The sequence below is a fragment of the Lutra lutra genome, chromosome 14 (genome assembly GCF_902655055.1).
Source record: "Lutra lutra chromosome 14, mLutLut1.2, whole genome shotgun sequence".
In the NCBI taxonomy this organism is placed as follows: domain Eukaryota; kingdom Metazoa; phylum Chordata; class Mammalia; order Carnivora; family Mustelidae; genus Lutra; species Lutra lutra.
Genome location: NC_062291.1, coordinates 17,574,020 through 17,601,767, shown reverse-complemented (window position 1 = coordinate 17,601,767; position 27,748 = coordinate 17,574,020). Strand labels below are relative to the sequence as shown.

The window sequence follows — 27,748 nt, the reverse complement described above, 5'->3', positions numbered from 1 at the left end:
TCATATGAGGATTCCTTTGTAGGAAAAATCCAGAGGATTATGTCATTCTATTAAAGGATGGGCTTAACAACAGAAGGTATTAAATATAATTAAAGAAAGCTGAGAAGTAGGGAAGAGATAATGTTTTATATTCAGCCAGTCCAGAAAAAAAAAAAAAAAAAGAATTTTCATGAAGATAGTTTCACTTCTGAAGTACTAGACTGAGGGATCTTTCTGGAATGAATGTTTATTCTCCTCCTATCTTCTACTTTTGGGAACTTTCTTTCCATAGGTTCCATTATCATCTCTTTTCTGATGCATTTTCCCCAAACAAAAATCACTGATATAATCTTCACTTCCTTTTTGCTCTCAAAAAACGTGCACATGACCACTGCAAGCAGGGACTCAGATGACACATATTTTCAACCACAGTAGGGGTTCCATATACAGCCACACCCCCATGGAAGTGACATCCCTGGAGTCATCTGCTCTCACGGAGCTCACAGTCAAGGGACAGAGATATGCTGCAAACCCATGAACAAGTAAATATGAAATATAAATTCAGATAGGGATACATAGTCTAAAGAAAATACAATAGGATTAACTCAAGTGGTTTCTGAATGGGTAGAGGTAGAGGAGGGGTCATCTGAGAACTGGGTGTCGGAAGGAACTAGCCACACAGGAGTGAGACCAAGCATGAACAACAGACAAATGAGTGTTGGGGTAGATGTGAGGTTGGTGTTCTAGGAGGGCCATTCTTGCCAAATTACTTCAAATGATCATCAGGAAGGTAGGGATATGAGATGAACTCCATCTTCCCAATTCAGTTTTCATTCTGGTACCCTCAGGACTCAGCTGCGTCTAGTCAGTAGATGTGTCGAATGAATGAAGGAATGAAGGAATCCCTCATCTAATGACTTAATCCCTGCACCATAAAACATACAAGCAAGATGATAAATATTAGGGAATAGATAACTTATAACATTTTCAACTGCTGATATTGCATATAATTTTTACATTTAGATTTATATAATTTTTAATTTCCATAGTCTCCATGAGGCAAGGTCAGCGTTTCCTGCACCCCTCGAGTGGTTAAGCTTCCATTAATCCATGGTTCTTTCCTGAAAATTTGTTTAGGGAAAGATATCCTTCTAAAGGAGAATGTGTCACATATTTGAAAATTTAAGAAAAAAATATCTCAAACTCTTGTTGTGAATGGAAGTGACATAAAGAAGGATTGCTTTACTGGCTCCTAATTAGTCTTCCCAAAGCATGGTTATATGAAGTCATGCTTGCTCCAGTGGATAGATAAGGTCAGCGGGATTTATAAAAGCACTGTCATAGTAAGTGAGGAGACGTCAGAAAACTGTCCTGCTCTGCTTCTCACATGTCCTCACTTTCCATAAAATTTTAAGAAGGAACCCACTTTTTTTACCCTTCAAAAGACTCCAAGAGGCATAATGATAGGATTCTCTATTTTTGCCAACCCTGCTGAGAAGAGAATCTTCGCAGAGAATTTTACCACTATCTTCTTGAATTCATGTTTATGTCTTGTTTTGTTTTCTTGCAATTTTTTTTCTTTTGATAATGTCTGTTCATGGTGGCCAGGTATATAGAGCAAAATTCCAAAATTGTTTAGTCTTCTTTTTTTATGTGAGATTACATACCTATTATGAGATCACCCACTAACTTTCAAAAACCACGTTGGACCACAATCTATCTCATAGTCCCTTTTTTGAAATTTTACCTTGACTGCAAAGTCAAAATACATTTTACCTCATCATATTAAGACACCTGTACTAAGGAAGAGACATGGTAGTTCAGTTAGTGGATTCCACTATGCAGCTGTCTAATTTGTCTTCCTTGATGGTACCCTAAAACCATAGACAATTTGTTTTATTCTTTTGAGCCCACAGTTGGAAACATTTCTAGACAACTATGGGAAGTATGGGCATGGAGATAGACAGAAAAGCAAGAAGAGAATCCCTCAGTTGCTATGAAAAGAATTAGAACTGTCTGTGCTGACAAAAATGAGACTCAGGGTAAAACCTCTGTCTTCACAGTTAGGAAGGCTTCTGTTCCCTTGAGGAGAAAGAGGACTATGCCCCCTCACTTTAGGGGACAAAGAGCTTGGCTTTCAGGGAGTGCTTCCCTGAGGAAAGAGCCTTTCTGATTGTCTAAGTCTTGAAATGCCATTGTGGGTCTAAACAACACTGATGAACTTCCTTTTGCCAAAATTTTATGTGAATGAAATGGTTTAGTGATGCTGTTGTCTAAGAACAGAGAGCTAACTGATAACCTCACGAGGTTTCTTCTGTCCTAAATAAAGACGAATTTTTTGATCAGCGTGCAAGAGCAAGAAGCCATTTGCTTATCATTTATAAATTAAACTATTGCCTAGTTTTAATTTAGTATAAACTTGAAGAAAATAATTTTCATAAACTGCTTGTGGTGTTAGTAACTTCATTATACTTTGGAAATGCTATAGATAAGGCATCTATTGCCACAGTAATAAAATTTTAAAGATTGGCTTTTTATTTTTATTTTTTTAAAAGATTTTATTTATTTATTTGACAGAGAGATCACAAGCAGGCAGAGAGGCAGGCAGAGAGAGAGGAGGAAGCAGGCTCCCTGCTGAGCAGAGAGCCCGATGCGGGGCTCGATCCCAAGACTCCGAGATCATGACCCGAGCCGAAGGCAGTGGCTTAACCCACTGAGCCACCCAGGCGCCCCAAAGATTGGCTTTTTAAAAAGATTTTTTAATATATTTATTTGACAGAGAGAAAGAGAAGGAGAGGGGAGAAGCAGGCTCCCTGCTGAGCAGAGAGTCTGATGCATGGCTCGATCCTAGGAGTCTGAGACCATGATCTGAGCCAAAGGCAGAGGCTTAACCCACAGAGCCACCCAGGTGCCCCTAAAGATTGGCTTTTTTGAAAAGACAGCTCTTCGTTCAGTACTGATGGTCCAAAAAAGCTCTCTTAATAAACATATAAATGCGTATACAGACATACACAGTACAATATATATACTATCTTATCCCAAATTAGAGTATGAAGTAATAAATATTTTCATCTCAATTTTAAGTATGTTTTTGTAGCTTGGTTTACTTTAAAAAATAAATATGATCAATGTATTCAACTGGGAAAAATATCAACTTACTGGGAATATGGAAGAGTAAACAGAGATCCTTATATTTCTAGCACAATTTAAAGTAAAGAAAAACCAAAATATTTGGTAAGCTAATATTTGTCAAAATTACGAATTATTTGGGTTTTTAAAAATTAATATAAATATTTAAATTGATATTTACTAAATGATAACTTGAATATTTAACATGCCATGTTGCATTATAGTTAATAGAATACATAATTCATCAACTCAGTGAACTATTTTATTTTATTTTTAAAATGTAATTGAGTAAATTTTGTACATTAGAATACTTTGATCATAACCTATTAAATTTTTAGTGGAATCAAGTGTTCAATATTTAATAAATAATATTAAGTAATATTAGGTGATAAAGCTTATAATGGCTCCTTTTTTTTTTAGTATGGTTGAATTTCTGAATTTTACAATTACATTGTTTTCCAGATTAATCATAGTAATTTTACCTTGCTTGACTCATGCCATAAATGACCTACAGACAATGTTAGGCATGTTAGTTGAAGCAGTCCCTAAAGCCAGTTAACTTTGCCTATCATATGGCTTAATTATTTAAGTATAAAGCAAGGCTCAAGTAAAAAGATTTTGGAAAGGAAGAAAAAAGGAGGAAGAGAGGTAGGGAGGAAAGATGAAAAAGGAAGATAAAAAATAGAGGGAAGAGAGAGAGAGAGGGAAAGAAAGAGAAAACACTTTTGAAAACAGGCAAAGGAAAATCCAAATAATTTTAGGTATTTAGTTATTGCTGCATGTGATATCAAATAAAATGCAGTGCCTTCATGGTAAGGGTGATGGGGGACCAATGAGAATGCTCAGGGCTAACCATGCCACAGGAGGCTGCATCTTCTTTATGTGGTAGAGATCTGTGGAATAACAAATCATAGAATAAAAAAATTCATGACATACACCTGCAGTCTTATCTGTCATGACCCTCTAGGAAGGGCCTGAATGTTCTGGAAAGCAAAATATGTTAGGCATGTGGGAGGTAACACTTCAGAATACTGAAATTTGTTCTCTTTTTATCAGTTAAAGGTGTAATTCAAAACATACTGTGAATACGTTGGCTTTGTGAAGAGGGCATGCCAAGTCTAATGAAGACACTTTAAGTTTCTGGATAACTACTTTGCGACCGGAGCAAGGGTTTTAGTTGTACTACAGATGGAGTGGGTGCTGAATTGAACAGAAACGCTGAAATTTTGTCTTGAAACTGTTTGTGCTGTGATGTTGCTCTTTCTTCCTTCACTCCTCTTCATGGGACATGTGCTACAGAACTTTCTGGGCAGTACACGAACTAAGCAGGCTTTACAAGAGCATGTTTCCCAAGTAACTTTGTTCATTCTCATGTTGAAGGACTGTTGCCTGTAGGATATCATAGATAAATGTCATGTTGGTTTCAAGTGTAAGGACCTGTGTTGTAGTATGAGTGTGTTTCATTTGAGTAATAATGCTGACATGTACTAGCTGAAGAAATTCAGAAATGTGCTACCTTTAAGAGCCTTGATCGTCTTTGCATAAGGTATGGTTACTAGTCATACCAACTCCTGGGTTTCTTGTAAGCATACATGTGAGAACACATGAAATGCACATTATTGGATAATGTAGTAAAGTACACAAATGGAGCACTAACAACTCCTGCCATTATCATTATTTTTTTAAATGTATTTAGTTTTTGACAGAGAGAGGGATCACAAGTAAGCAGAGAGGCAGGCAGAGAGGGGGGAAAGCAGGCTCCCTCCTGAGCAGGGAGCCAGATGTGGGGCTCGATCCCAGGACCCTGAGATCATGACCTGAGCTGAAGGCAGAGGCTTTACCCACTGAGCCACCCAGGTGCCCCCATTATCATTATTATTTTTTTTAATTTTAGATTTTAGTATGTTTTACACACAATGTCACACAAGTCCAGGTGCAGGGCACAATGATTCACTTTATACCTTATGTTGGGCTGACCCCAAGTGTAGCTCCCATCTGTCACCATAAACACTATTACAATGATTCTGTTCCTCTCATGCCTTTCATCCCCATGACTTACTCATCGCACAATTGGAAGCCTATGTCTCCCCTTTGCCCATTTTGCCCTTCCTCAACATCCGTCCCTCTGGCAACCATCTGTTTGTCCTCTGTGTTTATAGGTCTGATTCTGCTTTTCATTTGTTTATTCATTTGTTTTGTTTTTGAGGATCCACATCTCAGTGTATCATATGGTTATTTGTTATTTCTTATTCTTACTTATTTCACTTAGCATAGCACCCTCGAGGTTCATCCATATTGTCACGAATGGCAAGATATCATCCTTTTTGTGGTTGAATAATATTCCAGTATGTAATATAGAATTACATCTATCAGTGGACATTTGAGTTGCTTCCATATCTTGGGTATTGTAAATAATGCTGCTAAAAACATAAGGGTGCATATATCTTTTTGAATTAGTATTTTCGTATTTTTCAGTAATTTTAATAGTGGAATAGTGGAATTTAATAGTGGAATCGTCAGGAAGCCCTGTTTTTAACTTTTTTGAAGAACCTCCATATTGTTTTCCACAGTGGCTGCACCAGTTTGGATTCCCACCAACAGATCATGAGGGTTCCTTTTTCTCCACATCTTCACCAGCACTTGCTATTTTTCTTTTTTTATTTAAGCGATTCTGACAGGTGAGAGGTTAGATCTCATTGTAATTTTGATTTGCATTTCTGTGCTGAAGAATGATTTAGAACATCTTTTCGTGTGTATCTGGCCATCTGTGTCTCTTTGGCAAGTGACTGTTCATGTCTCCTGCACATTTTTCATTAAATTATTTGGGGGGTTTTTTGGTGTTAAGTTGCTTAAGTTCTTTTTTTTTTTTTTAAGATTTATTTATTTATTTGACAGAGAGAGATCACAAGTAGACGGAGAGGCAGGCAGAGAGAGAGAGAGAGAGAGAGGGAAGCAGGCTCCCTGCTGAGCAGAGAGCCCGATGCGGGACTCGATCCCAGGACCCTGAGATCATGACCTGAGCCGAAGGCAGCGGCTTAACCCACTAAGCCACCCAGGCGCCCTTAAGTTCTTGATATATTTTGGATACTATCTAACCCTTAATTGCTTATGTCTTCTGCAAACATCTTCTTCCATTCAGTAGGTTGTCTTTTAGTTTTGTTTATCCTTTCCTTTGTTTTTGCAGAAGGTTTTGTTTTGATGTAGTCCTGATAGTTTATTTTTGCTTTTGTTTACCTTGCCTCAGGAGACATATCCAGAAAAAAATGTTGCTACAGTCAATGTCAGAGAAATTATTGTCTGTGCTCTTTTCTAGGATTTTTATGATTTCAGGTCTCACATTTAAGTCTTTAATCGATTTTTATTTTATTTTTATATATGGTATAAGAATGTAGTCCAGTTTTCCCAATACCATTTGTTGAATAGACTTTTTTCCATTGAATATTCTTTTTCTTCAAGATTTATTTACTTTAGAGAAAGAGAGAGAGCACACAAGCAGAGGGAGAGACAGAAATCATCAAGCTGATTCCCCTCTGAGCACAGAGCCCAAATCAGGGCTCAGTCCCAGGACCCTGAGATCATGATCTGAGCCAAAACCAAGAGTCAGATGCTTAACCAACTGAGCCAGCCATGTTCCCCACCCATTGCATATTCTTGCCTCCTTGGTCAAAAATTAATTGACCATATAACAATGGTTTATTTCTGGGCTCTTTATTCTGTTCCATTGATCTATGTTTTTGTGACAGTTCCATACTGTTTTGATTTTGATAGCTTTGTACGGTATATTTTGAAATCTGGGATTGGAATGCCTCCAGTTTTGTTCTTCTTTTTTAAGAGTGCTTTAGCTATTTGAGGTCTTTTCTGCTTCCTTACTCATTTTGTGATTGTTTGTTCTCGTTTGGTGAAAAATATTTTTGGTGTCTTGAGAGAGAGTGTATGAAATTTGTAGTTTGTTGGTAGTATGGAAATTTTAATAATATTTATTCTCCCTGGGCGCCTGGGTGGCTCAGTGGGTTAAGCCGCTGCCTTCGGCTCAGGTCATGATCTCAGGGTCCTGGGATCGAGCCCCACATCGGGCTCTGTGCTCTGCAGGGAGCCTGCTTCCTCCTCTCTCTCTCTCTGCCTGCCTCTCCGTCTACTTGTGATCTCTCTCTGTCAAATAAATAAATAAAATCTTTAAAAAAAAAAATATTTATTCTCCCAATCCATGAGCATAGAATACCTTTCCATTTGTTTGTGTCGCCTTCAGTTGCTTTCATCAGTGTTATAGTTTTCAGAGTATTCCTAGGTATTTTATTGTTTTTGGTGCAGTTGAGAATGGGACTGTTCTCTTTGTTTCTCTTTCTGCTATTTCATTATTAATATATAGGAATACAAAGGATTTCTGTATATTGATTCTGTATTCTGAGACCTTATTGAATTCATTTATCAGTTCTAGTAGTATTTTGCTGCAGTTTTTAGGGTTCTATATATAATATCAAGTCATTTGAAAATAGTGGAAGTTTTACTTGTTCCTTACCAATTTGGTTACTTTTATTTATTTTTTCTTGTTTACTTGCTGTGGTTGGGACTTCTAGTTCCATGTTGAATAGAAGTGGTGAGAGTGGACATTCTTGTTCTTATTCCTGATTTTAGGGGGAAAGCTCTCAGTTTGTGGTTTATATTTTTATATCTCAGGGATGGTTTATATTTTTAAAGATAACTTCAATAGAAGCAGAAAGTCAATTAAGAGTCCACTGCAGGAAACAAGTGCATAGAGATGAGAATAATCTACATCAGGCATGCATTCATTGAGCTATTAGCAGGACTTCAGGATGGTTTGGTTGTAGAGTCCAAGAGAAAGAGAAGGGTCAATGGCCACCTCTAGGCTTTCAGATGGACTAACTTGGTAAAAGGTAGGGCCATTGATCTAGTGTGGAGAAGGTGCACTTTTGGGAGAGGAAATCAGGATGCTGGTTTGGGATATGCTGAGTTAAAAACAGAACATCTAAGCTGACCATTATATATATATTACTTTGGAGTTTAAAGGAGGAGTGTAGCTGGAATGTAAATGGGAATTATAAACACATAATAAAGTTGTTTAGAGGCACAAGACTGGAAGAAATTGCAGAAGCTGAAAATAGAGGTAGAGAAGGTAGATATTCCTGTGACTGAGTCTTGGGAGTGCTTTCCTCCATGGTGTCGGTTCAGGTTTGTGATCAAATCTACCACATACCAGCTCTGTGCCCAAACTCTTTACTTGACCTGAGGGGTGACTTATGCACAGAGAAGATTATGTAATTCCAGTGTCACTTTATGTAATTCAAAATAAGACCAAAGTAAACCCTAATGTAAGTCAGTCAGTTTTGACTATTTTTTGTAGTCTTTAAAAATGTATCAAATATTAATTTCTTTTTTTAAATGATTTTTTTAAAATTTAACTTTATTTTTTCAGTGTTCCAAGAGATTTAATATCCCAATTTATCTTGTTCTATATCTGGGACAATTCCACATCCTTTAACTCCCTATAGCCCTCAAGTTCATTAACTAAAAATAAAAACTGGACGGTTGAATCTACATGTATCATCTTTAGTATAGTTCTTGGACATAATAAGCATTCAACAAATGTTAGCTATCATTATTTTACTATTATTACTATCATCATCATTAGTAATGTTTTCCTAAAGGATTGTTGTGAGGACTAATTTATTTATGAAAAAAAAACACAAAACTAGCATGTTTAACAGCACAGAGCAGCTGGTAGTTTTGTCTCCTCCAGTTCCATACCCATCCCTCCACTTTACAACAGACCTCCATGCTCCATCATTCTCTTAGTGTCAGAGTTCAAATAAGCACGATAAAAGAACACCATTTTTAATTGTCTCAGAAGGTAAAAGAGTAAGCAGACATGGGGTTTAGGTCAGGTGAGATTCCTATAATTAAAGGACAGTGGAAGAGAAGACACCCAAAGCAACATCAATTTATTCTGTCACAGAAATAATTTTCAATAACAGGTAGTGAAGATACTTCATTGATTCAGGGGCAGTCATCCAAAATAAACAGAGATTCTGCTGTATTCCAGACCTCGAAGTGTGAGCGCTAAATACAGTTTTTCACTTCTAGAAGGCCATGCATTTTATACATCAGTTTGCTGCCATCAATACCCTTTGTTTTCATTTTGCAAAAGTGAATTAATAATATATGATCTCATTTTAGGGATTGCCCGCAAGTCGTGTGAGGTACAGAGTAGATGATGCCCAGTTTCCTTATCCTGCCAGTATTTTTGACGTAGAAGAAGATTCTGGAAGAGTAATAACTCGAGTCAATCTTAACGAAGAGCCTACAACAATTTTTAAGGTCAGTGCAGTGTTTTCCTTACCATTATCTGTTTGATATTTAACTTCTGAGAGTACAGTTTAACAGATGACCATACATGTTTCCATTTTTCTCCTTTCAATTTTTTTTAAATTACAAAATAATATATATTTTACCAGGAATATACTTAGAAAATATAGTTAAGCAGAAAGAAAAAAAAAAAAAAACAACCACCACCACACACAGAATTGATATTTCACATTTTGTGGATAACTAGAATTGAGCAGTTTAATATCTATCCTTATGATGACATTCCATACGAATGCAAGTATACACGTGTGTGTTTGACACTAATACGATCCTATTATTCATACTGCTTTTTTTAACTGAGTAATATATTGCCCATGACAGTAAATACTGTTAATGGTATTACTTTAATGGTTGAATGATGTTCTATTGTATGAATGCGCTATTATTTTTTTGTCTTACACTTTGTTGTTGGATTTGATGTTTCTAGTTTTTTGTTGTAATAATATTTGCTGTTGTGAAACTCCTTGCACAAATATTATTTGCCACCTCCTTGATTTTCTTTTTCCTTAAGATAAGTACTGAGAGGCAAGATTATTGGGTCAAGTTTATGTACTCATGATAAGTTCTACTTCAGGAAAATTTGAAACATTACTACCCTTCATTATTATCATAAATAATTGTTTTATTAAATGTTTGAGTGTTTCCATTTTTGTAATTCCTTAGAATAATTTTTTCATTGTATATAAAACCTTTGACCCTCCATTGTGGAAATGCCCTCATTGGTTAACCTCGCGTGTGTCAATGAGTACTACACCTCACATAATCCTAGCACTGTTGGGAGCAATTGTTCTCTTGGTTCAGTGTTAACCCAAGGGTAAAACATGGGCCCAAGGATGATCCTTAGTTATGGTTTCGTCTAGGTTGAACTGGTTTAAATTAGTAGCCTGCAGGTTCCAAAATGACAGATATTCCAGAGAAACACATAATATTGAAAATATTTAACATTTCTTAAATAGAAGCATTCTTGATATAATATACATTATCCAAAAAAGAGCAATTATAAACAATGCTGTAGTAATAAATATTATTACTTGAGACATCTTGAGATGAAAGCTTTTCTGCAGTTTTCATCATTTGAACAGTTTCTACTATATGGTATGAACTTGGTTTTATATGTTTTTAAGAGAGTGTATCTCCAACTCTGTTAAACTGTAAAGATTTCCAGTGTTATCCTCCAGAGTGAAGTATTTCTGCCCTGTAATCTTGCAGACAATTAATTCATGGGAAAAAATAATTTCTTTTTTGTAAGGAAACTAATTAGCTTTTTGCTATGAATGTGACTGAATTTAACACTTTTTAAATAAGTGTTGGTGCTCAAAATGGCCCATGTTTTTGCTGTGGGCACCAGTGGGACTGTGGGAGAAAAATCAGTTTAATCATTGGAGAGATGTAGTATCACATACCTGTTTTACTGGAGTATTTTATCATAGCGTTAGTAATTCCACTTCAAGTTTTCTTGTCTAGGAAATTAAAAAAGAAAGAAAGAAAGAAAGAAAGAAAGAAAGAAAGAAAGAAAGAAAGAAAGAAAGAAACACCCAACTGGTGGGATTGTTGTGAAGAGCAAGTGAGAAGATAGGTAACATACCCCAGCAGTCCAGTACTTGCTCTATGGAAGACAGTGAGAAAGTGATCATTGCTCCCCCTCCTGGAGCCAGGCAGTCCAGTGATTAAAAATGATGTTTTACTTGCTTCTTGCTAATCCTCTTTAACATGAATCTTTATTACTTTTTAAGTTGGTGGTTGTTGCTTTTGATGAGGGTGAACCTGTGATGTCCAGCAGCGCCACAGTGAAAATTCTCGTCTTACATCCTGGAGAAATTCCACGCTTCACGCAAGAGGAATATAGGTATTGATTTCTATCTGTTTTTGTAAAATGTGTAAAGGTTTTTGTGTTGCTCTATTTTGGCCTTTCAAAACTGAGGTGATTTGAATTGATCAATGACATGACCTTCTAGTTCTCATTTAAGTTTTTCTAAATTAGCTTCATATTACATTTGTTTTTAATGGTAATATAGTAAAAATGATAATTTAGTCTAAAAATATCAGTTTAGTAATGCTTTCATGAATAATGGAGCCTTTAAAAATAATTAATGTGTTGGGGCACCTGGATGGCTCAGTTAAGCATCCAATTCTTTTTTTTTTTTTTAAGATTTTATTTATTTATTTGGCAGACAGAGATCAGAAGTAGGCATCGAGGCAGGCAGAGAGAGAGGAGGAAGCAGGCTCCCCGCTGAGCAGAGAGCCCGATGCGGGGCTCGATCCCAGCACCCTGGGACTGTGACCCGAGCCAAAGGCAGAGGCTTTAACCCACTGAGCCACCCAGGCACCCAAGTATCCAATTCTTGATCTAGGCTAAGGTCATGATCTCAGCATGGTGAGATCGAACCCCTTGTCAGGCTCTGTGCTCAACATGGAGTCTGCTTGTCCCCTCTCCATCTCCCTGCTGGCTTCCTCTCTGTCTTTCTCTCAAATAAATAAATAAATAAATAAATAAAATTTTGAAAAAAAATGCAGTCTTTGAAAAATACATTATATTTTGGGGTTTAAACTGCAACTAATTATTAATCTCAATAGCGAGAAGTAGTAAACATTTCATTTCTTGTTATTGCCAGATAGATACATAATTTGACACAAATCTACAATGATTTTTTCTCATATAATCAGTGAAAGAGAAAGAAAGAATGTATATGTTTATGGGTATGATATATATTATGTATTATAGCTATAGAGCTAGTGTATATACTGTCTTAAGTCAGGCTGCCATAACAAAATCCCACAGACTAGGTGACTCCAATGGAAATTCATTTTCTCACAGTTCCAGAGGCTGAAAGCCTGAGATCAGGGCACTAGCACAGTTGGGTTGTGGTGAGAGCCTTCTTCCTGGCTTGTGGACAGCTGTGTCCCTGTTGAGTCCTCATGAAACAAAGCAAGCTCCCTGATATCTCTTCATGTAAGGGTGCCCATCCGAAGATTAGCCCCCGCCATGACTTTATCCAAACCTAATTACCTCTCAAAAGCCTCATATTCGAATACTATGCCATTGAGGGTTAAAGGCTTCAACATATTGATTTTAGGGGGACACAGTTCAGTCCAAGCACGTGTATAGATACATAGATAGATAGACAGATAGACAGATATTCTTAGGAAGTGTAGAATTGATTTAAAAAATAATAAATTAAATGTACTGTATTTTATGATTGCTTCATGATTGCATATGAGTGGAAAATTTTATAATGCTTTCCTGAAAAATATAGAACTTTCTTTCATGATATTGTTTTAAGTGAAAACGTGAATGTACATGTATTTGAATGTTCAAACCCATAAGAGATAGTTTCCCACACATATTTGAAGGAGACTCGCCACATACTACATATTTACCATTTCCTTATTCTGGACATAGCATTAAACGGCATCCTGTCCTGGAGCTCCAGGGGTTCATAGCCACACATGCAAACTAAACATTGTATGAACAGCACAATATAGTGGGAAGACACAATGATAGGAGATCAGTTCTGAACAAGTGTGTTGGGGAAATACCTTACTAGATTTAAACACACATAGTTTTAAGTTGCATCTTGAGAAAAAAATACAGCTTAACCACTCCACAAAAATATGAAAGGATGTTCCATGCTGAAGAATTAGCATACATACACATATGAATAAACAATATGGGAGGATGTATTGATTTCCAAGATATTTTGGCAGTTTAGTCTATGTAGAGACAAAGTAGACATTATGTAATGTTATTTGAGGCTCAAGAAAAATGAAGATTTCACATAATACTTGATCATATTCTAAAATGTGGATTTTTATTGTTTTGATAACTGTGGTGTTTGTTTTTTTTTAAAGATTTTATTTATTTATTTATTTGACAGACAGAGATCACAAGTAGACAGAGAGGCAGGCAGAGAGAGTGGAGGAAGCAGGCTGCCCGCTGAGCAGAGAGCCCCATGTGGGGCTTGATCCCAGGACCCTGAGATCATGACCTGAGCCAAAGGCAGAGGCTTTAACCCACTGAGCCACCCAGGTGCGCCAACTGTGGTGTTTTTGTTTTTGTTTTGCTTTGATAATTTCTAAGAACTTACTAAAAATTATAAGTTTCAAAGCAAGGACAAAGCTATGGAGAGAGGAGGCAGGTGATGTGTCTGGGAACATTTACTACACTGAACCAAGCAGTATTTTCCTTTTATAAAATGCTGCCTTGGGCACTTGGGTAGCTCAGTTGGTTAAGCATCCCACTCTTGGTTTCAGGTTAGTTCTTGATCTAAGGGTAGTGATTTCAGGGTCGTGGGATTGAGCCCTGCATTGGGCTCCATGCTCTGTGGGGAGTCTGCTTGAGATTCTCTCCCTCTATCCCTCCCCCTGCTCATGCACTCTCTCTGTCTCTCTAAAATAAATAAAACCTTTAAAGAAAAGCTTCCTTTGCAATAGTCAAGCAATAAATGGATGTAATTTTACCAAAAAATTCTACATAACACATATGTAAACCACTGAGATGTAAACTCTATTTAAAACAGTGAGAATTCCTGGTCAGTCTGTTTGAAAGGCCCTTTTCTTCCTTCTGTCCATTGTTACCAATACCTTCCTCTTTGGCCGGCATGGCAACTTGTGAACCCCAGTTCTTTGCTATGGGACATGCAGTTTTCTGCTTCTAGAGACCTTCCCTGGATGTGTTCATGGTCCCTGGATGTGTTCATGGCTTCTCAGGAACCAGAATGAACATAAACTCCCTGTGTTTCTCACCGTCTTACCTGGATTTGATGCTCACAAAAAATGTACTTACTATTTGGGGTGGGTCCAGGAATTCCTCAGATCTTCAGCTGAACAGAATTCTGTTCATCCCGTACAGTCCTTCGTCGGAAGCCCCAAAGAGAGAGAATAAACACAGTAAATGCTGTCCCCTTTCTCCTGGCTTTCATGAGCAGCTCATTTCCTATTATTAGCTGTAAGCCCCCAGACTTCTGTAGCACGTTGCTTATTAACTCTTTTAGCTAAAATACTGTGGCATTCAGGCCAAGGTCATAGATCTCATCAGGGCATTGCTCATTTAGCTTTCTTTTTAAAATTGCCTTTATTTATGCCACTTTTAAAAATAAAAATGTTTTGTTCAATGAATAATTTACCGTTTCTTACCTTCTCTGCAAAGAACTACGAACTACAAATAGATTCTATTAATAAAGTTGTTAACTTAGAGAAGAAAAGAAAACTGCCAATTACTTGGTGCTAAAATTAAGAGGAGTCACAGGAACACATGGGGAAGAATTTTCTGACCTTCCAGAAAAACATTTCTAACATTTGCAAATAGTGCCCTTGACTGTTCTGGTCCATTTGTTACTCTGATACATAAAGGCAATTTGGTATCCTTGTTGCTTCTTACAGTTTATGAAGAAAGTCCTCAGAATTGACTTAATTGGCATAATGGATTCAGTAGGACTTGGGCATTGAACAGGATTGTTTTCTTTTTTTATAAGATCCTTAGAAAACTTGAATAATAAAAAAGTCATATCAAACACTGGCAGAACACACTCTATTTTGAATAAGTCCCAATAATTCAATTAAAATGTTCAAGGAAGTTTACATTTGACCTGAAGTATGGAATGAACTATTAAAAAAAAAAAAAAAAGATAAGAGACCTAAGGCTGATCTTCATTACCTCTCCTTGCTCTTGGAGATTTTTGACATATATACCAGAGTCTGGATGCCTCCTGCTCCTTTCTTCGTCCTCCTGGACATGTAGCTAGATTCTATTCCCCAGCCTTGCTTGCTAGATAGAGCCATGGGACTGAGTTCTGAACAATAAAATGGGGAACACAACAGTCTGCACTGTTCCCTGGCCTGATTTAACCTTTCCCTGTATGGACAGGTGAAATGGAAAACACACCAAGAGACCCTTGGGAGCCATATGTTGACAACTGTAGGAATGTGAGAGGAGCCCAGGCCTCTGAATCAAAGATTGGGAGAGTGCTACCTAACTAGGAATGTCCTAAATATACATAATTTTTTTTTTCAAAATCATTTAATGCTTCGGCTAAATACACATAAATCCCAGAGATGCTGCATATGTTATGAGACCTCAATCCCCTTGCACTGGAGTCCAAGGGTGGCAGAATATGCCACTTGGGCATAAGGAGTATTTTGAGCTGAAAGTGCTTAAAAACACAACAGCTATAAGAAGGACATTCTGATCTACCCTTTTCCTCTCAAAAGCAGGACCTATAAACTCATGTGAAAAATGTTCTCTCTGTACCAGGAGGAAAAACACATTCTTTAATGAGGAGTCAAAGCCAAGAGAAGCGATACAGACAGGCCTTGTTAAAACAATTCACAGCTCACTTCAGCCTCCTTCTATAGTTTACTTTTCCACAATGGCCTGTCTCTGTTCATCCTAATACAAAAGTATGAAGGTTTTGCCATTTCTCTGGCTCTTCATTTTCTCACAAGGGCTCTCCTGTCACATATAACTTGTATAAACATAATGTTTTCTCCTACTCATCTGACCTATGTCAGTTTAATACTTAGACCCAGCCTAAAAACCCCGAAAGGGTTGAGGTGAAGTTTTATTCCATTACAAAATTGCTCCTGGTGGAAAAACTTTCTCATGGGATCAGTCTGGGGGCATAGGGGACACCAAGTGATAAGCAAGATTTCTGTCCTTGTTGTAGTTGGAAAATGCTCATGGGTTGCAGATGGAAAGCAGAGATCCACGGTAAGGGATCTATGACAAGCTGAGATACATATGTTCATATCTTGGGAATACCTTCATTCCAATAACGACTCTTGAAATCCTTAGGAAAAACTGGTTTTCAACAAATGACAAGGTGTGAAGAAAGCCTCTAAAGATAAAATATTCGTTCATTGTAGAATATTGAACTGGATTCTTAAACTGATCTCCTCCCCAATCCAATTTTCTTGTGTTTGGAATGGTATATCATTAAATCTTTAAATCTTGGTTAAAAGGATTAAATAGAGTAGGTTAGGTTGGGGTAGAAAGAAACCCTTGTATTATATTAGTTTTGAGAACAAAAACATGTGTTTTGACTCACATGAGAGTCTAAACTGAGTGTTTCAGCTGGTGGTAACTCTTCACACAATTCTTCCGTGCTGTCATCAGCAACCCAAGCCAACTTAGCATCTTCTGTCCTAAACATCCTGTTTCAGAATTATCCCAGTGATTGCCATTTTAGTCCCTGGAATGGGGCCAAGGGCAGAAAATCCACAAGCAGAGATTTCCTGAAGCAAGTGAATTAGGGCTTGCAAATTTCACCTCAGCTCAAGTTCTTTCCTGAAACTCAAGGCGAATGCCACAGCCAACTCTGAATGGGTGGATGAATTCTTCCCTTGCTAGGCAGCTGTATCTCATTTCCACCTCTCCTACTGGGGAAAAAGGGAAAATAGTGTGGGTGGATAATTAGCACATTAAACGTGTAGTTTCAGACAAGTTACAGGTTTTCATTACTGCGGTCATCTTAAGATGACTTGGGTTATGTTAAGAATATACAAAATTGGTTCCATGAACCCATGGAATAGTACAGAAATATTTTATTCTTAAATATGTGTTGGTGAAATAGATTGCCTTCCTCTTAAAGTAGCAAGAGAATGCATACCTTTTTTTTGGGGGGGGGTTTGTTTGAATTCAAAGAAAATCACAGATGGACGTTTTTGAATGTTTTAAGTTATTTCTAGTGATTTCAGCATATCAAATGTTAGTATTACATATTCCCAGCCAAACCTTTCTAGACTTCAAGATAACGTTTGGTTATCTGATTATAATTCATTACTCTATCCATGTTCCGGAAAAGTATAATTGTCTTGATCACAAAGAAAAAGAAAGGGGGGAAAGAGAAGGAAAAGAGGGGTGTAAGTGAAAGTTATGAGGTGTAAACTCACTTTGTGGAGACCATCCAAGAGATCTGAGAGGAAACATTTACTATTTGGTGAAACATTTTCCAATGTACAGGTTCTACATAGAGAGAAAAAATCCATTTCTCTCTCTCCAGAATTAAAAACGTTTCAATATCGAGCTATTGTAATTGCCTTGTTGCTGGAGTGCAGAAATAGACCTATCATTACCTTTTCTAAAATTATAAAAGTATAAGTAGGAACCAGCAAATAATAAACATCAGAGTAAATCCTCTAATATTTACTAAAGGGAAAGTCTCCTTGACTGCCAGCTAAGTTTGTGATGACAGATAATTAGCAGATTAGCTAACCAATGTGAAAGCAGCCATTTAACAAAAAGCCAAACCCTCTTTCACATATTGTTATGTCTCTCTTTCCTATTCCTATCTAAAAACTTCCTCGCTCTCTGCTAATGGTTCTTTGAAAAAGAAATAATCCAGCTTGTAAAATTATTCAAAGATTTTATAAAAGACCACCCTGTATTAAGGGAAGTAATTTAGCCTGTCAAGACTAGAAGAGAAATTTCTCACATTATTTTCTTATTTTTAATTTTAAACATTGGAATACTTTCTATGTGTTGAAATAAGGTTTGATTTTGTTTTTCCTCAAATCTTGTGAACTGAAATTGTTCCCTGATGGGCCAACTTCAAGTAATTGTTAAGTGAGGGAGGAATCTCATAATGAGAAAGCTATTTACCCCATACAGATATATGTGTACTTTTATAATGGCCAGACTTACAGTAATTCTTAAGATAAGTGTGTGCCTATTTCTCTTTGGTCCCTTTGGTGATTGTAGTACTTGAAACACTTATTTTGTTCATTTCATGACCTCTTCAGTCTCTCCTTGAGTCATTTAATTAGGTTAAATGGAAAATTAAGACATCAGTTTGCTTCATCTGTTTGTCATTGGATGAACACTTAATTTTCCAGAAAACACTGAGTTCTTCTCAAAATTTATAGAAGTATATAACTCTTCAGACTTTGTAATATTAATGTCTACAATTATAAATAAGCATTCATATTATTTAGGAGCAGACACACAACCCAACATTTCACAATTGTAACAAATTTCCATTTTCATGCATCATTCCTGTTTTATGTGAGTCTTCCAGATTATCTTTTTGACAGACAAGGAAATGTCAAAAGTTTTGGTCACTTAGAGTTTGCATACTTCAGATCATCATTCTTCATTCTTTTTTTTCCCTTTCCTTGAAACAAATTTCTTAAAGAGTCAATGGTATCTCTTAATCCTTGATTGTTAAAATACCTCTCACTTCTCAAAAGTCTCTTCAGCTGGACTTCTTTAAGTCCAACTATTAGCCCCTACCTCACATAAATAATAATTAGATTTGAGTCATTACTCTTCAGATGATTAAGTATCTCTATGCCCATATGCACACTCATATCTTAATTCAAACCACTTCCCACAATCTGATTCTCATTGGAAGCAGAAAAAAAAAAAGTAGCTTAATCTTTTTTTTTTTTTTAAGATTTTATTTATTTGTCAGAGAGAGAGAGAGAGATCAAGAGAGTGAGCACAAGCAGGGAGAACAGCAGGCAGAGGCAGAAGCAGGAACCCTGCTGAGCAGGGAGCCTGATATGGGACTTGATCCCAGGACCTTGGGATCATGACCTGAGCCAAAGGCAGATGCTTAACCAACTGAGCCACCCAGGTGTCCCAGAAATAGCTTAATCTTAATAAAAATCCTGTTTTCAAAGGCCTATCATGTAATGGACAAAACAGACCATAGGAATCACTTAGTTAGCCTAATAATTTAATACTTGCTTTTTCTAATATCCTTGCCACAAAGTTGACTAGTCTCTTTTTCCGTTGTGAGGAACTCATCCCTTCAATCTTTAGATAGTTATGGACGTTGGGAACTCATGCCTTATGTTGAGATTATTATTTTAATTAGTTTTAACTATTTTAAGTTATAGTCTATACATTTCTCTCTACACCTTCATAAATTTTAGCATTTGCCTCGTCTTTCAAGTAGTATGTCTGTGTTGGGGAAGAAAATTAATTTTCCCTACTCTTCTGAGTTCTTAGCTGAGACCCCTGTAATAAAGGACACAGTAACAAATGAAAAACAAGGAGTTTTTTAGCACACATACTTCATGTGTACATGGGAGATACCCAGGAAAAATGAGTAACTCAAAGTGGTGGCTTTTGAATTCAGGATTAAATATCATCTTTTGAATTCAGGATTAAGTATCCTGATATTTAATATCCATCTTTTGGATTCAGGATTAAATATCATCTTAACAGAGGAAGGGGACAGGAGATATAGGCCTCTCAGAGAAGAGTAACTGATTTTTAGGGAACATGAGTGGGTTCTTAGAAGAATAGAGGACAGGTATAATTGTGGTAAGGTTTGTCTGGGTGTGGTATCTTCTTTTTTTTTTTTTAAGATTTTATTTATTTATTTGACAGAGATCACAAGGAGGCAGAGGAGCAGGCAGAGAGAGGAGGAAGCAGGCCCCCAGCTAAGCAGAGAGCCCGATGTGGGGCTCAATCCCAGGACCCTGGGATCATGACCTGAGCCAAAGGCAGAGGCTTTAACCCACTGAGCCACCCAGGCGCCCCTGGGTGTGGTATCTTCTTTAGCTGCCCTCTTCTGTGGTCATTCAGTTTTCCTGGTCAGTGAAACTCCTGGGGAGGGAATCTGTGACAACTGAGTCTCTTTTGGAGAGACTGGCTTTAAACAGGTAAGGGGAGCTCACAGAAAGCATCTCCCTGCATTTCCCATTTTTTTAGTGCCTATGGCTCAAAATAATCAATATGTCAAATTGGCATATTCTTTTTAATTTTTTATTTTACATTAACATATAGTGTATTATTAGCCCCAGGGGTACAGGTCTGTGAACAAATTGGAATATTTTAGAGTGGCATGTCCTCAACTCTTAGAATCCATTTTGGGGTAGCATATTCTGCTTCTCTTTGATTGAAACTGAGCTAAACTCATTACTTAAGACAGGTGACAAATAATGCTCTTCTATCAATTATTAGCAGGTATCTTGACAAGGATTTTTCTTACTGGGAAAAAGAGTTCTGTGAACTTGACTGTGTCTGACATTAATGTGGGAAAAAAGAGTGATATTTACCATGTAGTTGTTGACCTGAAGGATATGTTAATTCCAGTTTCTCATACTAGTTTAGTATATCTTACAACATATGACAAAGTCTTCTGCCTTGTTAAAATGTTAAATAATGGCTAATTATAGCCTCAAGATTATCTTTTTTGTCTCTACATAAATTAATGTGTATTAAATCTATTCAATTCATTTTTCTTCATTTTATTAAGTCTATATATTGGTACCTATTTTATTATGTATTGAAATTCTATATTAACATCTTTTAAATGCCTTTATTTTTCCCAGAACTGTTTTTTTTTCTAAATGTTCATAGATATTTTAAATTTAATTCATACCTTTTGAAATACTAATACTCTTTTTTTTTTAATTTAGTCCCCTTGTTCTGTGTTCATTTTGGTCCTTTCTCTAGCAATCAGTCATAAAGATGAAATGTAACAAGTTCTTTAGGGAAAATACTTGTGTGGAAGAAATGAAGAGAAAGCTTCATTTGAAAGCTTCAAACCTCATTCATTCTGACCCCAAGGAAGGAAGAGGGAGAGAGGTTTGTGTAGAACATCTGAGTTTAGTGTGCCATAGAAGTAACTTCTGTGTCATTTAAGTAAGTTCCACATAATGATCAGGGAGCCCTCAAACCATAGTCTGACATTGGAGAAATTCAGTGTCTCCCAGGAAGGGACCCACCATAATATCTCTACTTTTCTCAGTGATGTTCTGAAAGTAGCCCCAAAGAAGCATGGCCTGCATATAAAGAACAGTAAACTTCAGAGCACAAGAGAACATTGGTCAACGTGCTTCCTATACTTGGAGATTTGGGGGACACACTTTCATTGCCGCCACATGGCCAGATCTGATAAGAAGTTTTCAGTCAGTTTTCTATTTGAATCTTCTGGAAAATAACCATAGTGTCATAATCAGAAAATATATTTTATGTATCTTTCATTTAATCCAGACAGAAATATCAAAATCCTAACAGTAGTTCAAATGCATATAACTTAAGAATAGATAGACTCCTGTAGGTCAAGTGAGTTAGCATTAGAAGAATATTTGACCTTCATCCCAGGATGATGGACTGAACACACAGGGACTCACTTGTCCTCGGTTCTAGAGGTAAATATCATGGAAAGGTCAGCGTGTCTGGAATAGATCATGGAGTCTAAATGTGAATATTGATTTTGAGTGGAAAATGCAATACCTCACACAATTTATCAAAAATTTTACCAAAGACAATTATTTACAAATTTTCCAAACAAATATGCTACCAATATAGACATACCTTTGGTATTTATTAAAATAGAAGTGTATCAACATTGATTATTAAACTTTGAATGATTTAATGCCACATTTATATTCATTTTTAAGGATTCATGTATTTTAAAATATACTTTCCATAAAAAACAAATTTAAAATTGATATTTGTATGTATATCAAATAGAAGGGGCAAATATTGCTAGGGTATTTTTATGAACCTCTTGAATAAATTGATTGATATTTGCTAACTCTTAGAAAAATATTGAGTCATATTTAATTTCCAGTATTATTCAAATTTAATATATTGAATCCAAAATAAGAATATTACACATATAAATATCTTGACATCTTTTAAGAATTCAAATACCTTGAATAAAGAAAATAATCTTTTCATTTTCTGTACTAAAGTAAAAAGTTGATACTTTGCTGTTAAATTTGAATTAATCTTGTAACAAACAACAGTGCAAAAATTTAAATACAACTTATCTTTAAAATAAGTTTCTCAGGAGGCTTTATATTGAAGAATAAAAAGAGTAGATTTTATAAAACTAAAAATGGTTAACAGTTCACCTCTTGATATGCAAAAACAGAGAAAAAGTGTAATTTAAAAATCCAGAAATCCATTTTTATATACTATGAAAAATGAAAACAATGTTATCAAAATGGCCAAGGAAATGGTGAGTGAGCAGTTCTAGTTATCATTGCATTATTCAAGAGAATTAAATTTACCTTATATTGAGGAACATTGCATTATTCTTACATAAACCACACAAGTTTGCACTTGGGATTTTGAGAAAAGATTTTCTTTTTAATCAATAAGTACAATAGTTTAGGGAGAACTATTCATCTTAGTTTCAAAAAATGAAAAAGAAAAAAGCTATTAATATAAAATAAATCCACATGCAGAGAGCCTTACTTGTTTGCTTATGTTATTTACTATTTTAATTTAGATTTATTGTCCAATATGAGAGTTGACTTTACCTGAACATAACATTTCCTGTCTTTTTATGGTGCTACTAAAATCTTGCCTCAAAGATAATAGATTTTGCATCTTCAGCTATTGAAAGAATGACTCTGGCAATCCTTCATTTCAGCATTCACAGTCTCCCTCTGCATCCACATGGAGTATAATTCTCCTCCACATCCTCAAGGTTGTGGTAGAGTCTGACATTTGTTCAGAGAGCAGAGTGAAGCCAGTGCACCAGCAACAAAGGATTCAAGTTTGAGCAGTTTAGAATTTGAAGCAAGTTTTCACAAACAATGTTATTACTGATGCTGTTCCTCTTCCATTGCTTTATATTTATGGAAAGTGTTTCATTCAAGTCCAACATATAATAGGTCACGTTATTTTTATTTTATTAATTGTTAATGCAAATTTTTCTGAGGCAATACAACACAACAGATACCAAGGTTTGAAGCCTGGCTGTTGGATATCAGACATTCATTGAACTTGGACAAGTTATGGAAGCTCCTTGAGACCAGCTTTCCTAGAGATACAATACTTACTTTATATGTGAAGGAAAAAGATTTGCAAAGATCCTGATGTGGAACATGTGCTTAATAAATAATTGTGATATTATTACTTAATAGGCTTATCCCAGGTGTTGGCCATGCAAAAGATTTTTTAAGATGTAGGCTTGTTCTGAAAGAGTTTATACACGAGAGGCCATACTAATTGCCTGTTTTGTGGCCTTCTGCCAGGTGATGATGTACAAAGCTTTCTCTTCTGATTGGAAGAAGTGGAGATGACTATACTTCTTATAGAATATTATTTTATATACTTTTAATATACAGTTAGTATATTATCAAAATAAGAGAGGTAGAGAGGAGAAATTGCCAAAAGGCAAATTTTGGTGTATGGAAGGTGAAGAAGACAATAAGCAAACCAAAATGTCACAAGCCCATTTCTTTACCATTATTGATTAATAAACCATCACCAGTTTCTTGATTAAAAAAAGAAGAAGAAATCCCCGTAAAATACCACTCTAGTTGCAGCATGTAGAATGGATTTCTACTCAGTTTGAATGTTAGTTTAAACAATAATGTCTCAATATGTATGTGATGGTTAAAGATATATGGTTCTTATGACCGGATATGGCTTTTTATCCTTTTTTTTTTTTTAACATTTTTTTAAATTTATTTTCAGCATAACAGTATTCATTGTTTTTGTACCGCACCCAGTACTCCAGGCAATCCGTGCCCTCTCTAATACCCACCACCTGGTTCCCCTAACCTCCCACCCCCCCACCTCTTCAAACCCTTCAGATTGTTTTTCAGAGTCCATAGTCTCTCATTGTTCACTTCCCCTTCCAATTTCCCCCAACTCCCTTCTCCTAACTCCCCATGTCCTCCATGCTATTTGTTATGCTCCACAAATAAGTGAAACCATATGATAATTGACTCTCTCTGCTTGACTTATTTCACTCAGCATAATCTCTTCCAGTCCCGTCCATGTTGCTACAAAAGTTGGGTATTCATCCTTTCTGATGGAGGCATAATATTCCATAGTGTCCTTAATTTTATCACTGACCCATTTTTGTAAACAAAATAACTCCCTCTGCATCCGTCATGTAGAGATACAATCCTACACACTGACATTCCTGATCTTCACTATGAATCAACAACAGAGTTGTTGGCGAAGCCTGTTTCTATCTCAGTGATCCTGTAGTCAATTTGTTTCTTTGCAGAAGTTTCCAGAATATTCTGTGAGCTGTAGTTTCAGTTGAGGGCAGGATGAGATAGATAAAGGTGAAAAATTAAAATTATTTCTCCTTGAATTTAACTAATCCACCTGGCATTTTTGTCCATTAATGTATTCAACAAACCTTTTTTTTTTTTTTCCATTTAAGCACAAATATGGTCTCTCTAAAATTCATGATCTCTCTGTTGGAGAAAACAAACATTGAAAATATGTACAGACAAGATAAAATGACTGCTATGTTCAAATGGCATTTGTTCTTCTCTTCATCCTGCCAATGAATATGTATTGAGAAGATACAGGGTGCTAGGAATAATAATGGTGGACAAAATGTACATGGTCTCTGTCCTCAGAGATCTTATAATCTACGTAGTAGGCAGAAATTAATAAAATGATCGTTGTTGTTGAGCAAGAAAACAAAACATACAAGAGCTTTACACTGAGTCAAATTACTTATCGTGTGCTTCTAGAATGTCTTGAAGTCAAAGTCTTAGCATAGAGCATAGGGATCTCTGGGAGAGACTCATAGGTGGTGAGTCAGATGGTGAAGGCTCTTATGAGCCCCATTACCAACTTGGTTCATTATCACGGAGGAATCTGAAGATGGTGTTAAACAAGAGACATAAGCAGAGGCATTTTATGGAAGATCGCTCTGCTTCCACATTCTATGGGGAAAATAGATTTTCACACATAAATATTTAAATGTTGATTTGCAATCACAGCATTTTTATCACCAATTATAATGGTGGAGTCATTCATCTCCAGACTGCTTGGAGCGTAATAGCTGTGCTGTTCGCTTCATCCTCATCTCATACTGTGTCATTTCTGGTAAACTTTCCACATGTGGTTCAATGCCATTAAACAATGTATTCAAGGCAAAATCACACAGATATGCACACACTAGGAGAGTGGCAGGGAAAGATACACGAGGCGATTGCAAACAAGGGAAAGCAGGAATTACTATATTAATGCCAAAAATGTGTAATTCAAAGCAGAAAGAACTAAACCTGAGTATGTATACAGTTCATACTCCCATCTGAGTATGTACACATTCATCTCAGAATGTAGGTTTCTTAAGTGGGAGAGTGGCATTTTCCCCTTAACTCTATCCATGCATGTAGTGTCTAATGTTAGTGAAGATCATGTGATTTATTGCCCAAAGCAGGGCACTATTGAGAGTAAAGGGGACACCCTATAATACTTAAGGTAGGACGATGGGTGTGAATAGGGACTGCCACAAGTCAAGCAATGATATGATCCTTGGTACGTCTAAGTGCAGTACTTTGCCCAAGACAGGCACCCTATAAGTGCTTGGTGACTCCTGGATGGATATTTATGGCCAGAATTGTATTCGAAGTGAGATTTTTCCTATGTGCTTCAATCATCAATTGCTACAGAACTCCCTTTCTGAATGTAATAGCTTAAAACAACAATTTACTATTTCTCATGGTTCTGTGGGTTAGTTGATCTCGTGTAGGCTCAGTTATGCTACTGTCAAAGCTCAACATGCATGGGACAAATTTAAACAGGCAAGGAGGAATCCACGCAAAGCTACTGCAGTCAGAGAGCGAGGCCAGAACTCAGCCTGAGCTCACCTCTACTGAAACAGGGGCTGGGGAGTTGTCAAGAGCTGGCGTGCCCGGGGACCGGCCACCTGGGTTTGTAGATGGCCTCCACCCAAAACAAAAGCAAACTTTCTCCTATTTTCATGATAGGATGGTTTCACAATTTGCAGCGATTATCACCAAAGTCTGGATCCTAACCTCAGGGACATAGGACTCTATTGTCCCTGCTAATTGCATTTCAGAGTGAGGGCTCCTGGGTCCTGGGTTGTGAAATAGGAAAAGGCTCTTAAAAAGATTGATGTCTCAGGGAGGCAGAGAAATCCTTTCCTAGGGCAGGTTCTCCAAAGTAAAGTAAGAAAAGAGAGATCAGGGACCTCAAGTCAGAAAGAAGCCTGTCTGAAGTATAGTCAGGCTGAGGGCGATTTCAGGGCTGCCTTGGCCAATAGACATCCGGCTGGTGGGTGGGGTGGTAGTTGAGATTCTCATGGAGATGGTCTGGCCTGTCTCCTCATGGAGACTTCCACCCTCCACATGCAGTCTTAGGACACAGTAGAAGCCTTAGGGTATTTTGAGTTTGAGGCTTGAAGTCCCAGAAAGTCACTCCTGTCCATCCCTAACATGTACACACTCACACACACACACATAAGCACAAACATACACTCACACACAGACACATAGACACAAACATATACACACGCACAGTCATGCACAAATAGGCACAAACACACACACACACAAAAACATACTCACACTCACATAGACACAGACATACACTCATATACACCTTTTACTGATCAAGCCTATTCATGAGACAGCCCAAATTCAAAGGAGGGGGAAATAGACTCCACTTCTTGATGGAACTAACAGAAAAGCACTTGCTTCTATCTTTTTAATTCACCATCATCTATCTTTCATCCACCATTATTCCCATTCCTCCCATATGCAAGAACAAAGAAACAAGAAACACACTGTATCTGCAGAAGTCTCATCCCATGATGTCATCATGGTTGAAGCTCTGGGTCACATCATTTAAACTAAATCCAAATGTGGACAACCTCCCCCAGGGGTAGCTCTTCTTGATTCAAGGACCTGGGAACTGAAAACATTTGCCTTCGGTGCCATGATGGGATGGGGACAGGAGAAGCACTCTCATCCCTGGCTGCTCTATGCAGCGGTGAACTCTTTCAGGAAATCTCCTGAGCTGAACCTGCCACCTCATTAGTTCCCAGGTTCCTCTCTTCCACGTGACTACAGGTGGCAAGTGTGCTGAGGGTTTTGAAATGCCACAATGAAGGCTGCCCTCTGTCCAAACTTGAACAACTATTCTGTCATTGCTTCTGCAGCCCGAGTGGCTGGTGAGCTCACCACTCCTTCAGCATCCATCCACAGCCCCTCATTTTCCAGCCAACGCTTGAATGCCAGATTCCAAGCACTGCCACGTGGTTAGGTTTTTACGATGGTGCCCCACTTCTAAGAATGTATTTCTTTATCTATTCTCTGTCTCCAAGGTTCATGACTAAAGACAAAAATAGTTTGTATTTTCTGAAGATCCTGTGAGTTGCCTGGATCAGGGTCCCCTGGACATTGTCCTGCAGCAGGAGTGGCTGGGATGGTCTGACCCTTCTCACCATGTGGTTTTCTCTATCCTTTTTGTACTTAAATCAGTGACACTGGGACTTCCCACGTGGCACATCAGAGCAGCTCTCCTTCCACCTGTGTGATGGCTGAAGCCAGAGGCTCTACCTTCAATGAA

The 27,748-nt window shown here is 37.1% G+C and overlaps 1 protein-coding gene across 3 annotated transcripts in view; it reads left to right on the top strand.

Moving 5' to 3' along the window:
* The window catches only part of PCDH15 (protocadherin related 15), a 1,821,443-nt gene that overhangs the window by 1,619,707 nt on the left and 173,988 nt on the right, over positions 1-27,748 (top strand). For all 3 annotated transcript variants that reach the window (XM_047702331.1, XM_047702329.1, XM_047702330.1), the window contains 2 exons: positions 9,301-9,441; positions 11,223-11,335. In XM_047702331.1, the coding sequence (XP_047558287.1) occupies positions 9,301-9,441; positions 11,223-11,335 (254 nt within the window). The remainder of the gene's footprint in view (positions 1-9,300; positions 9,442-11,222; positions 11,336-27,748) is intronic.